This window comes from Ambystoma mexicanum, chromosome 11 (assembly GCF_040938575.1).
Source record: "Ambystoma mexicanum isolate Mex_15411 chromosome 11, UKY_AmexF1_1, whole genome shotgun sequence".
In the NCBI taxonomy this organism is placed as follows: domain Eukaryota; kingdom Metazoa; phylum Chordata; class Amphibia; order Caudata; family Ambystomatidae; genus Ambystoma; species Ambystoma mexicanum.
Window position 1 is genome coordinate 704,429,498 of NC_090934.1, and position 13,778 is coordinate 704,443,275.

At 42.7% G+C, this 13,778-nt stretch overlaps 1 protein-coding gene across 3 annotated transcripts in view; it reads left to right on the forward strand.

Moving 5' to 3' along the window:
- Positions 1-13,778, forward strand: part of QSER1 (glutamine and serine rich 1) — a 1,726,564-nt gene that overhangs the window by 1,640,729 nt on the left and 72,057 nt on the right. For all 3 annotated transcript variants that reach the window (XM_069623572.1, XM_069623573.1, XM_069623574.1), the window contains one exon: positions 6,498-6,593. In XM_069623572.1, coding sequence (XP_069479673.1) covers positions 6,498-6,593 — 96 coding nt within the window. The remainder of the gene's footprint in view (positions 1-6,497; positions 6,594-13,778) is intronic.

Genomic DNA, 13,778 nt, shown 5'->3' on the forward strand with positions numbered 1-13,778 from the left:
ATCAGACTAGCGCTGAAGGCCTTTCTGCCCTCTGTACGGGGAAAGAATGTTCTGATAATGACGGACAACACAGTGGCCATGTACTACCTCAACAAGAGAGGAGGTGTAGAGTCACTAACACTTTGCAGAGAGGCAATGTAGCTCTGGTACTGGGCAATTCAAGAAGGAATCTCCCTATCAGCAGTTCAACTAGCCGGTGAGGAGAACACGGCGGTGGATGCTCTGAGCAGGCAGAGCACAGTCTCCCACGAGTGGGAACTAGCTCAGGAAGTCCTTCAAGAGATTTTCACCCTTTGGGGAACCCCTCTAGTAGATCTGTTCGCGACCGGGGTCAACCGGAATTGCAAACTGTATTGCTCCAGGGATTTTCCCCCGAGAGGAGCTATAGGAGACGCGTTCGTGGTGGACTGGAAATTTCCACTCCTGTACACGTTTCTGTTACGCTCACCTGGCTCCCACAGGGGCGACGGTCGGAACTGGACAGCTGCGGCCTCCACCAACGTGAATTGTAGTGCAGAGATGACTGACTGGAATGGCCTGCTCAATTTCGTCGGCTTAACCTGTAGGAGTATTCTCCTTATGGTTTTAAATGATGAGCTCTCCATCCTGCGTGGAGTGCAGGGGCGCGTAGATAACCAGTTACTTCACTGGTCCGAAGGAATTGGGTGAGTTCCAGACGAATATTGACTCCGAGGTAAGTGGCGAGGAGCCGTAAGTATTTGGTTCTTAAGAGTTCAAAATGTCTGTTATTCACTCTTGTCCGATTCCTTCCTTTGTCTTGCAGCTTGATTCGAGAGGAGGTTGTCCCGTAGCAGCTGATTGCGTTTAGGTAAGAGTCTGTGTTACCCAACACTGTCCAGTAAAAAATGCCAGTGCTTAACCTGTTGCTTTCTCTCTCCTTACAGGTGCAGCGTAAGGCGATGTGGCGTGTAGAAGAATATCATCTCCTGCGGTAACTCGGTAAGACTATAATAATAATAGAAATTGTCTTGGGTGGTTTTCTCGGCTCACCTTATTGTCTTTCTTCGTCCCCTTAGGTGCTGGGAGCTTGGCGAGGAATGATGAGCAGCGCCGGGTCGACGAGGTGCTCTGAAGACTGGTAAGTATAGCGCGGCGCTGCAGCTGGCGGTGCGACACGCACAAAATAAAGTCTTTTCCTTGTTCGGATGCGCGAAGGATCCAGGATCAGATGAAGAATGAAGGTAATGTTCTTGCTCTAACCTTTTCTTCTTATTTCCCTTCTTTCTAGGAGCTCCGGATTCGAGGCGGGCGTGGCAGAAGACTGGATGCTGGACTGACAGGCACGGTAAGCGTTACGCTGCAGGATGCAGAATAACGCGAAGCGTGTGCTGCTCATCGGGCGTGGTTTAAATGGCCTCCAAAGTAGTCCCAGGTAAGAAGTTCCCCAAGACCACACCCGAGTAAAAAATAGTCCCTGAAACAAAGTAGTTCCTTCCAGGCCTCACGTTGGCTTGGATTCTTTGCAGCATGGTCTGCATGAGGTAAGTTTCTTCATATGAGCCTGGCGCCTATGGCTCCAGGACTGATCCCATATATGAGCCTGGCACCTACGGCACCAGGACTGAACCCAGATAGCCCCTAGCCGGGGTGGCTGGGTTTTCAATAGGTGTCTGGATGCCTGCTCCCTGGACTGATGGACTTGGTCTGGATTTCCAGGGGTAGGCATCATGACAGTTTCCTCCAGTCCCCGTCATTCCTCATGTGGTCAGGAAGTTGAGAAGGTTTAGGAAGCCCATGATCCTAATAGCCCCGGATTGGGCCAGGAGGACGTGGTACCCGTACCTTCTGGACATGTCCATCTGTCCTCCGATGCATCTTCCACAAAGAGAGGACCTTCTTCGCGAGAGGAGGGTCAGGTTCTCCATCCAGAGGTCAAAACACTCAACCTTCACGCTTGGATTCTGAAAGGCTGAGCTATAAGGATTTTAACCTCCCGGATGACGTGATGGAGGTTTTGCTTTCGGCCGGAAGGCCAGCAACAAAATCTCTGTGCCGTTGGAATACATTCTGTAACTGGTGCAGAAGGAAGAATGTAAATCCTGTTCTTATGTAAAACACTGGATGTTTTATCCTTTCTACTATCTTTAGCCAATCTTGAGCTCCAGATTGGTACAATTGAAGGCTACTTGGCAGAGCTGTCCATATTTAAGCGCTCGTCAGAAGAAGGTTCCTACTTCAAAATTCCACTGGTGACACCATTTCGAAAGGGGCTAACCAATGTGTTCCCCCCATCTATCTCCGTTCCAGATTCCAATTTGGGACCTTAATTTGGTTCTAAAATTTCTAACGTGCGCACCTTTTTTGAACCATTCTCTCGATTCATGCAACACCCAATTTACTTGTGTCTTGGAAAAGACAACACCATTCAGGCTTCCTCCATTTGAGGCGTGCCTCACCTTCCATCAGCATTAGAATTGCAACTGCAAACTTCTTGATGGCTCTGGCCTTGGAGAACACCAATGAACTAGAACTGAAGTAGATATAATTTGCATTTTCCCTATACATGTGCAAGATCCACTAAGTCGAAATCATGGGCTTCCAGTTGCATTGATCCAAACAACTGTCAGTATGTTTTGTTAGAAATTTTGAAATTGGGAAAAATTGCATGATCTGCTGCAGGTGGGAAATGATGTGCTCTGTCTTCTACTTTATACAGTTTAAGGAAATAGCTTGTAATCATGGTGTTCAGATATCAAACACAAATGCATTGGAATCACTGTATTTTGTTGTTAGGTGTAATTTTTCTTACTTTTATGATGGATGACATATGCATTTGTAATTTGTAATTGAACGTACAAATGTTATGTTTTGTTTTTTTATCTTTTTTATATTATAAAAATATAATCACCTAATCACCCTTTTCTGTGATATAATTTATTTTAATATGGGAGGTATCCTACAACATTTCTACAATGTCAGTACTAACACATTATATTCTCCTAGTCTAAATATGTATGTGTCCCTAAAGAATACATTTGTTTACTTTTATCTAAATCCCACCACTGTTACCCAGTTAACTTTAAACTAACTATATGCCTCAGATAATTTTACAGCTACTATGAGAATTTGAAAGAAGATCACGCTTTGAGGTAACCCACCAGCCCGTTTGTCACACTTTATTCACATGTGGCTTATACTCCACATTTGTTCCATCGCTCCCATCCCATAACAGTTCCTGGTTCCCCAGTTGTATTTTTACACGTTGATTTTCCCTCTCTTCTTTATTCATTGTGTATTTCTTCCACCCGAATCATCTTGGTTTGGACTCCATAGATCGTCTGTCCGGTCGTGTTTGTCCTGGGACTTTCACTGCATAGGCCACTTAGTCCATTCAACGATATGGGAGTTTTCACAGGAGTTTGTCCACTGTCAAAACTGCACAGCAGACACATTTGTGTATGGGCATCTGGTTAGGTCCCTTGACCCTTCTCTCTGCTCATAGGTTCGAGTGGCGCCAATTCTCCGGTTATATATATGGTTCTCTTTCTCCCCACCCGTAATATAAAACTGAATGAGTATCCTTTGAAAAATAAGTGTCTCTGTCAATTTTTTTCCTTTCAACCCAACCCTTTAAAACCCATTTATGTGTTACCTTTAAACATTCCATTCCTTCTACTCCTCAAACTATCCAGAAGAGACCACATCACTCCAGCCCTAAAAACACTACACTGGCTCCCAGTAAAACTTCGCATCACCTTCAAAACAATGTGCATAACGCACAGGGCAATCAGCGGACAAGGAGCAGAATTCCTACAAAAGAAAATAACAGTCTACAAACCAACAAGACCCCTCCGATCAAGCAACGAAATCCTCCTGGAACTCAAACCATACCTTAAGAAAAAACTTGGAGGCACCTCCTTCTACCACTTAGCCGCAAAAACCTGGAACAACATCCCAAAATAAATAAGAAACACTGAAGATCACCTAAAATTCAGGAAATCACTAAAAACCTGGCTCTTCAACACCACAAACTAAATCTGGAAACCGAAACTGGAAAAAAGATGACCAATTCGGAAAGGACACGGACATCCCCGACCCGAGAGGGTAGCTCCCACGGCACCTGGACGATGTGACACCGGATAGACTGGAACACAGGCGGCACGCACGAAGACTGAGCCAACTCCCCCAGACAATCCCACCAACACTTTCGCCCGTCCCTTAGTTACCGCCAGGTACCACAGTGGTGTGGAATTGTCGAGATATTGGCAATCACCACTCTACCTGAGAGGTTGACATTGACATTGGCAGGTGCGTTGGCCACAGGAGTATGAATGGAGGATAAGGGGAGCTATGAGAGAGCATGTTAGAGGTGGGGGCCAGAGGAGTAAGGAACCTTGTATGCCAGTCGGACCCAGATCAGGACAGAGCCGCACCAAAGGAGACTGCGCAAGCCGAGCGCCTGAATTCAGCATAGAGACGCAAACTAGCCAACCCTACTAACAATTTCCCTTTCTGCATACACCTCTCAAACTCCAAACCAAACACAACCAAAATCTACAGCACAACAAACCGCACAAACTTCACTACATTGCAACAACAAAACAAAAACACGCATAGTCTTGCACAACATTACACGACGACTACCGGCCGCAAACACCCCAGGCCCAGCCAACGGACCCACCGGGTTGAGGCCGCCAACAGCACATCACTGCTCTCTTGCACTTTTCCTGCCTCCTCCCACTAACTCAACCTCCCCTCCTCTTTCAGAGCCGCCAGAGCGCCAGGGGACCACTTCGGTGGTGATAGTGTGCGGTACAAATGTCCTTTAACATTAACATTACATTCATGTCCTTTAAGGCTGTTAACCTTTAAAACTATTTTATTGATGGCTCTTACATCAGCTTGTAGAGTGAGCGAGTTGCAGGCACTTTCGTCCAAGCCACCCTTTACTATCTTCCACAAGGATAGGTTTGTTCTAAGGGTCAAACCTTCATTGTTGCCCAAAATCATTTCTAATTTTCATATAGGTCAGAAAATTATTCTACCTTCTTTCTATCCTCAACCTCATTCTGGCAAGGAGAAGGAAAGACTACATAGGTTAGACCCTCGGAGAGCGTTAAACTTATATATATTTAGAATGTCAAAGCTACGTATTGATGGCCAACTTTTAATTGGATATACAGGTCATAAGAAAGGTCAGGCTGTTACTAAACAGACCTTATTCAGATGGATAATTCTGGATATCCCAGAATGTTACAGGTTGGCAGGGAAGGATTATCCTGAAGGATGAAGAGCCATTCCACCAGGGGCATGTCTACCTCTACAGCCCTGCAAAGGGGCGTATCAATTAAAAAGATTTGTGAAGCGGCAGCGTGGGCTACTATCCACACATTCACTAAGCATTATTGCCTGGAATCTTCCCTCGGGCAGGATGGTACCTTTGGTAAGGCAGACCTGCACTCGGCCCATGAAAACATAGAAAATCAAATTCCTCTCCCTCCTCCAAACCAAATACTGCTGTGGGAGTCTGTCAAGAGATGAGGAATACGTGGGAGGACACAATTCATTAGAAGCACAAGTTACTTACCCCTGGTAACGTCCTTACGACTGCATATTCTTCCCACGTATTCCACATCGCCCTCCCATCCCTCGGCAGAATTTCCTGTGCTATTACAGCTTCCGTTCCATCAAGGCTGAGTACGGTCACTCCCGTGTTTTGCAGGTATTTCTGCTGTTAAAGGGGAAAAAGAGAACTGAAGCCAACGGGTGCTGTGCATGCTAGATATGCCTTCGATGACATCATCCTCGATGGAGGCCTTCGAGGAACATCGAGTCGATGCACAGCGCCCTCTGCCGAAATTATTTTTCCGAAGCAGCTGAAACTCGACAACATGTGTCAAAAGATGAGGAAAATGTGGGAGGAACATCGAGTCAAAAGAACATTACCAGGGTTAAGTTACTTGTTCTTCTTTGCACCTACTAATTCATGCAAATTACACATGCGTTTGTACCGTAAAGTTCCCCTTGAGATCAGGCAATAATAATTTTAGAGCTCCTTCCTGTGGCACTGCTCTGCTGGCATTACTGATCTGAACATATTTATGGTGTTTTGTGGCTGGAAGCAGGAAGGCTTGCTTCTATGTGTACTTAGTTTTCTATTATATGTTCAGAGTATTTTTTACTCTTTATTATTTGTTGGGAGAATTTGCCTGTGTGTAAGGAGTAACGTGGCTTATAGATTGCTTATCTGTAGAGCCTGAACATGATTTCTGTAACTCAATAAAAGTGCCAACCTCTCCAAGGTTCTATGGCCATGCTGAATGTTACAATGTGTACAAAAACATGGCTTGGCCCATGATTTATATTCTTTACATTTTAATGCTGTGAACCAGATATTTTATTTGAAAAGTGAACAGGAAATAAAGTAAAATGTTTATAAACTAGCTGTGAAGTAAAAAATACCTGTAGTCTTATTGCTGTTTAATGCGGTTTATTTTTCCTGTGAAGCTAATGTTCTCCTGAATATTTTTTTACAGGAGTTTACTGTAAAACCAGAAAGGACACATCTCTGTTCATTGTATCATTCCCTGCATCATTTCAAATACCATATGTATTTAACATGTAAAGATGAGGTAAGTACCAATTCATTTCCCACATTAATGCACACTGTTTATGTTTATAGGGGTCTTGAGTCAACATGGTCAACATGTACCAACTGTTATGCTTTTGTTCTAATGTAGATTAAATATGTCCTAAATAACACTCTGAATATAATTTAAAATGGTACCACCTCTGCTGCTAAAAATATGCAAGTCATGTTCTTGACACTACATTCCCAGTGCCATACTTGTTATAAATGAACGTACTGCTAATTGTGATTAGCACTGCAGAAAAGAGCATGCCACAGTAAGCGTGATAATATAGCTTTAGAGACCTGCAGCGGGGGCCGTACCGGGCGTTATGGGCCCTGAAGACTGAGGTATGAGGGACCATAACGCCCGGTACGGCCTGAGTGCAGGTCTATAAAGCTATTAGAACACCCTCAGGGCCTGATTCTGAACTTGGCGCAGTGAATGTGCTAAAAAGCAGGATTCACTGCGCCAAATCAGTACACCCAGGCTCCATGAGTATTTTCAAGTGGGCCTGGGCGTCCTTGTAGTGCACAACAGTGCACCTTCAGGATTGCGCCTGTTTGTCATAACGGGCGCAGTCCTGAAATCTCAGCAGCATTTTTGCAAAATAACAACATATTCGTTATTTTACAGAAATGCTGCTGAGAACTTGGGTGTTTATGAACACAGTCATTTAAACCAAAGTAAGCAGCTTCAACGTTATGAGTACTTTGGTGTGTATGAAAGTGTTCATATGCACCGTAGGTGTATATGAACACTTTCATATACACCAAAGCAAGCAGCTTCAACGTTATGAGTACTTTGGTGTGTATGAAAGTGTTCATATGCACCGCAGGTGTATATGAACACTTTCATATACACCAAAGCAAGCAGCTTCATCGTTGCAGATTACAACGTGGAAGCTGCTTGCTTTGCAAACACCCGATTTGCTGGCTGTAATCAATATGCTGGCTATATCAGTGCATATAGCTCGCAGATTGACCAATCAACTTCCCAGAAACACCACTAGGGTGTTCTAATATAGTTTTCAATTAATACAACACAAAACAGCCTTTGTAACTATCACAAAATATACTTGATATCTATCTAAAATATTCCCTGTGGCAGGAATATTAATGAATCAGTAATGATTAGAACAGAATGAACTTTTAAAATCTGCATTTGCGATAATGTGATTACTGTGCTAGCAGCTAACCGTTATCACTTCCATGTTCTTGTAAACATGTCTACCACCTTGTGACACAACCAAAAACTGTGTAGTTGATGTTTTAACCGTGTATATGTATGAGTATGAGAATGATATACAGTGCACACCTCAGCATGACTGGATGTACTCCTCCCTTAAGTTCAGTCGTTTGTGATGACGATACAGAACTTAAACCTGAGTCGTGGTTCCCCTTCTGGACTAGGCCATGGTTGTGAGCGGTTAATTTCATAGCTATTTGTACACAATTCTGTACCTGCTGCTTGGAACATTAACTTACAATGAGACCCTGAAAAACTCAGCATTCATAATAGTATCAATTTCCCTGAATAATTGTTTTATGCATCTGAGGCAATCCTGTAAAAATATATTCAATGAAAAATTGTTATCTTCATGGAACTCCCTCAAGAGATCCACCAACGTGAAGTAGGACTTGGTGCACCGCCAATTTTGAAAACTATCTTCGGCATTCAATTACTTTTTCACTTCAGATGTAGTTCTTAGGTCAATGGTGAATGCGAAGAGGGCCTGCTTCACACTGAAGGCTGTAGCCCTCAGCCCTCTTCCAAACCCTCACTTTAGGGAAGATATGTCATGGAAGAAACCCTCACTTAAGGACCGCTCTTGGACCTTGGCTCTGAGGTAGGTTGATCATGCTGGAATTCTGTCAATTATTTTTTTCTGTTAGTACTCCGGCACCAAAGGGAATAACTATGCTTCCTCAAAGTGTCTTCTTCAATTTTAATTATCAAGGGTGGGCCCCACCTAAGCTCTACCCATATCTGTTTGAAATGGGTCTTGATAGGTTGAGGGTAGAAGAGGGCAATGTGATCCAGGCAACAAGCATACACAAAGTCAGGTAGCCTTTGCGGTTTTAGCTGAGCTGCTTTTGGTAAAATCTGAGCTAGCATGAATATATGATATGGCACCAGAAGACAAAAGATGCGAGTACCAAAACAAAAGTGCTTGTGAGCAAGTTAAGTTTCTTCAGAATTGTGATCTTTCATAGAGTGACATGCTTTGAATGTTTAACCTTTGTTAGACTGGGTACACTCATTATAAATAAATGACATAGGAGTTATAATAATCTTTAACAACAGTTATGGTAGTTTTTGTACCACCCTTGGTTGAGTATACTACAACCCTCCTTCTTTGATGATGCTTCCTAGGGGGAAGGCTAACTCACCAGAAAAGAAGGGGAAGCCAACCTCTCTTAAGGTAGGTAATTGGGCCTGAGCAACACAACTTTACTCTAGGAGGCTGACTGAAAGGTTAAAATAATTCACACACTTCACTTATCCATATAAAATACACCACACTGATATACTGAAAAATATATACTTTACTTAAGTAACACATAAGAAACTATCATACCAAAGAAGAACTAATGTAAAAATACACAGTATCAAAATATACTAAGCATATTATAAAAACAGTTGCGTCTATACAAGGACTCCCGTAGCCCCAATGTCTGCATGTGGGCCCTCTATCAGAAGTGAGTACCCAACATAAAATAACATGGGGTGGGTGCATCAGTGGGCTGGAAAAACCAGCAAGCAGGGAAATCCTCTATGGGCCTGTACAATAATGTACAATGTCCTAAAAATGCACACCAACCCTAGTAAAGGTAGAAGGCTGTAGACCTGGTTGTCAGCACCTAAAGGATATGGCATAAATAAGGAAATACCATTTTACCTACAAGAACAATGTATATACATTCTTAAAGGCCTTTTAACATTAATCCACAATCATTTAGACTCCAATGTGCATTATATAAGTATTAATGCACGGTAACAAAATAAAACAATATAGCCATATAGAAAATAAAACAATTGTAAACCATAGCCAAGGGCTTCTAGGAATCAATAAAATATTTAAGTAACTGCTACCATTCAAAACATTTCAGGTTAAAATATGCACCTTGTTACCAGAAATACTACAGTATTTAAAGATCATTCACCTTAAAAGAAATGCAGGCTATGACTTTAAAAATTAATATAAAATCACTGGTAAGTACTAACAATATGAAACAGGCCCAGAGTTGAAACATGTCCAGGGGCAGTACCCGAGAGTCCATTTGGACCCACGCCCCAGAAGTAGTAGCAGAACAGGAGACCTCCATTAGAAGTCTATGGGAAATGCGGTAAAGACTTGCCTCGCAGAAATCTCTACCATGAACCAGGGGAACATCTGGGGCGGACTATCTCGAATAATTGCCCTCGACAGAACACCAAGGCCAGTACTCACATCTGTGGCTTTGATGAAAATGGCGGCGGCAACCCGAAATAATGCAGTGAGTAAGCTGCTTTTTTCCACAGATGCTGTTTTCAGGATTCTGTTCTCCAGGGATTGCATCTGGAGTCAACAAAGATCCCAGCAGCCATGGAAAGAAACAAAGGCAATTCCCGGGATATCTACTTTCAAGCCAGGAGTGAAAAATCTGGAGAGAAAGATCCAGGATGATAAAGGGAACCCGGGAAAACAGCTCCAAATGCTCAACAAACAAAAGAATGCAGCAGCAGAGCAGCACACTGTCCAGGATGGGGTCAACCGCTGATGGCAACAGCGGTTGTACTAAGCTGAAGATCTGGCTGGTAGTTGAGGTACCAACCTCCTTCTGGACATTAGTAGCAACCCACAGCAAATCAGATGATTCTGGTGGTATGCAGTGGCAAAACAGCCCAAAAAATGGTTCCAGAGTGGAGAGCTCGCCACAGCAGATGTGGGGAGGCAAACCAGTGGGAATCAGTGGGAAAACTACTTCACCATGTCAGCAGACCTGCCTCCTCCAAGTTACAGGAAGAGGACAGCAAGAGAATGCAATAGGAGTGGGACACAGCCCAGATAACCATGCACAAAGGAGCTGGCCAAAGTCTTGCCAGCCAATTACTAAAAGGGGCTATTATGTGTAAGATGATCAGCCACACTTTTTGGTCAGTAGGACCGACACGTAGCCCGAGCCAGCCCAACAGGAAGTGAGAGGAATAGTCCAAGGACTGGTTAGGGCCAATATCGAGGCTGCCAGTTTGGGCTCATAAATAGACCTCATGGTCAGAACAGCCATTTTAAGGCCTATCTCAGTCGCTGAGATAATGGAAGCCCTGGAACACAAAATGACAGCAGGACTTTTAGAAAAATTGTACATTGGGCTACCAATCCGTTAAAATGGCATGCTGCACACTGTGAGATAGGCATGGTATCAAGAGATATGATCGTTTATTTATATAGCGCCTATACACAATGTGTTTCAAAGCGCTTCAAGGCGAGGGAGGGAAAGACACAGAAAACAGATTTCAAGTTTCAAAAAAGAATATTTTATTTCGTATATCAGGATGGTGTAAGGCCTTACTTGTTCTATAACTAAGGTAGGGATTTCTCCTCCTTAAATAAAACGAAGGGAAGTCTGTGTCTGTAAATCCAAATCAAAAGTATGTCTGTGTCAAAAACCTACGTTTATCCTTGCCATCTACAGAAAACCTGTTAATTGTCCAGCCAACTTAGTGGAGTCAGTGACAAGGCTGCAAAATACTGACACAAGTCAGCAATGAAGAAGTTAAAGAGGGCTGAAGCAATGGTACATCCCTGCTTCAGCCCTCAATATGTTCATATGTGGGCTGTAAGTTGCCCAATTGTTGTGAGACGAATCTGTATTGTAGTGTCGGTATGTAATTGATGTAAACGTTTTAAAATGTATAAGGGACAGTGTGCATCAAGTAGTTTCTTAAAAAGCAATTCCCTTGGGACAGAATCAAAGGCCATGCAGAAATCTATAAATGTCATGTACAACAGTTGTTTTCTTTGGTGTTCATGAGCCTTGATTGCATTAATTGTAAGCAGATTCACCCCTCTGCCTAAACCCAGGATAAACCCTGTCTGGAAAGGATCTGGTAGTTTCATATTGTCTAGCCACAAGTTAAAATCTCTTAATCCTGCAAAAATCTTTCCCGGTGAGTCTAGTAGGGCAATAGGTCTATATGATGCAGGGCTAGTCCTATCACCCTTCTTAAAGACAGGGATTATAACTGACTGCCTCCAGGATGGAGGAATACAGCCTGTGGTTAAGGCTAGTTTGAAAATTAGACGTAAGATACTTGCCCAGGCTTCAGGATGTTGCTTCAAAACAGCATTACTAAGGCCGTCTGGACCAAGGGAACTTGATGAACTCAATTTGACTATACATCGCAGGCTGTCATCCCTGTTGATGCATATCTGTTGACTAGATATCACATTATCAATATTTATTTGACATCTAGGGGGAGGGGACTCATAAAGATCTGAATAATATTGCCTTCACTGGTGTTCTGAGATGGCACCTATTTGCACAGATTACTGTGTTCTGTGTGTTGCCACATTTAATAGTGACCATCTTCCCGCAGATGTTTTAGTGACAATCTGCTTAAGCATTTCTTCTCCGTCTCTTTGTAGTTGCAGAGCTTTCCTTGCTCATAGAACATTTTTATATACATATTTTAGATGTTTAGTTTCTGTTTGTCTCAATACAGATGGAAGTCACTGAGTTGTCTAATATTTCGTCTCAGATCTGCTTTCTTTAGTTTCAATTCATGATCAAAAACGTGCAGATGTTTATGAAAAGTTTGTTTGCCTACCAATTTTATCTGCGTGAAGCTTTGCAAAGCGGTTACGGTCTAGTCTCAATAACTTGCAGCCTTAGCATTGTTCGCAGAGAAGCTAAAGACGTCTCGGATCATTTTATCAAACATCTTCCGTTGTTTATTCAAGTTTGTCCTTGATAATTACTCGATTGTATATCTGAAAGTGTATTGAGCCATGACCACGTAAGACATAGTTGTTTATGGTCACTATACTTATTATGCTGAATTTTAGGAGAGTCTGCCATGATCATAAATGGCAGATCACTATAAATATAATCAATCGTAGCACTTTCAATCCCTTTTGGCAGGTACATTGTGATGCAATATCACCTGGAAGAGTGCCGTTAAGCATTACAAGATGCCACTCTTTCATCAATCGTATCCATCACTGTTTAATAATTTGTTCTTGTCCAACGACCTGTGATAAACAGTGAAGATTTAAATCTCCTAAAATGAAAGTATGAGTCAATTCAGTCTCTATGGTTATCATATCCAATACAGTCTCTATCTGTTGGAAAAACATCGTCCACTGATATGTCAGCACTACCCCAGTAGATATTAAGAATGGCAATTGTAAAGGTGTGTCTTTTAATTATAGCTAATTCCATATACCGGCTGGGTGAGAGCCATGATTCCAATATTAAGTTCTTTGATCTTCGAGTCACAATCAGAAGGCCCGCAATGGGTCTACCCCTCAAGGGGATCTTGCAGGCACCCTGATTATATCAAAATCATCCCAGACTGGGGCAGTCAGAGGCCAGATCTCCTGGATGGCAACTACATCAACATCCTGTAATTTGCTTGTGTTTAAATTCACCAGATGTCGAAAACCTCTGGTATTCCAGGAGACTAGACGAAATACCTCAGTGTCAGGTCATTGTTATGCTTGGGGGCGAAAGGGATTAAGCATAGTTTCAGGGGTTGATTTAGTTTCCCAGTATTATGGTTAACTAGTCGTTTGCCAGGACGATAGGTTCTTGGTTGGTTGTCTACCAACTTAGAATCTGTTTTCATTGGGACCCAGGTTATCTTGCACTAACAGAAACCCAAGATCATATAATGAAGCTCTTGTTTTCCACAAGGTATTCAACACTGCCCCAGACCTGAACGATAGCCGAGCAGTGGTCAAGTCATAGTCATGTATGCATTCCACTCCTTCGATATATACTGAAGTAAAATCTTCGAGGCTAGGTACTTCCATGAATATTTTAAGTATGCTAGATAGGTTCAGATCATATTGAGGATACGGAAGCTCACTGCATCGTATCAGTAAATGATGATATTTCTAATATTGCAGAGTGCTAGCATTCTGTGTCAATTGTAGGTTCTTTTTGCTAGGGTTGTTCGTGCAGCTTTATTTCTACACTG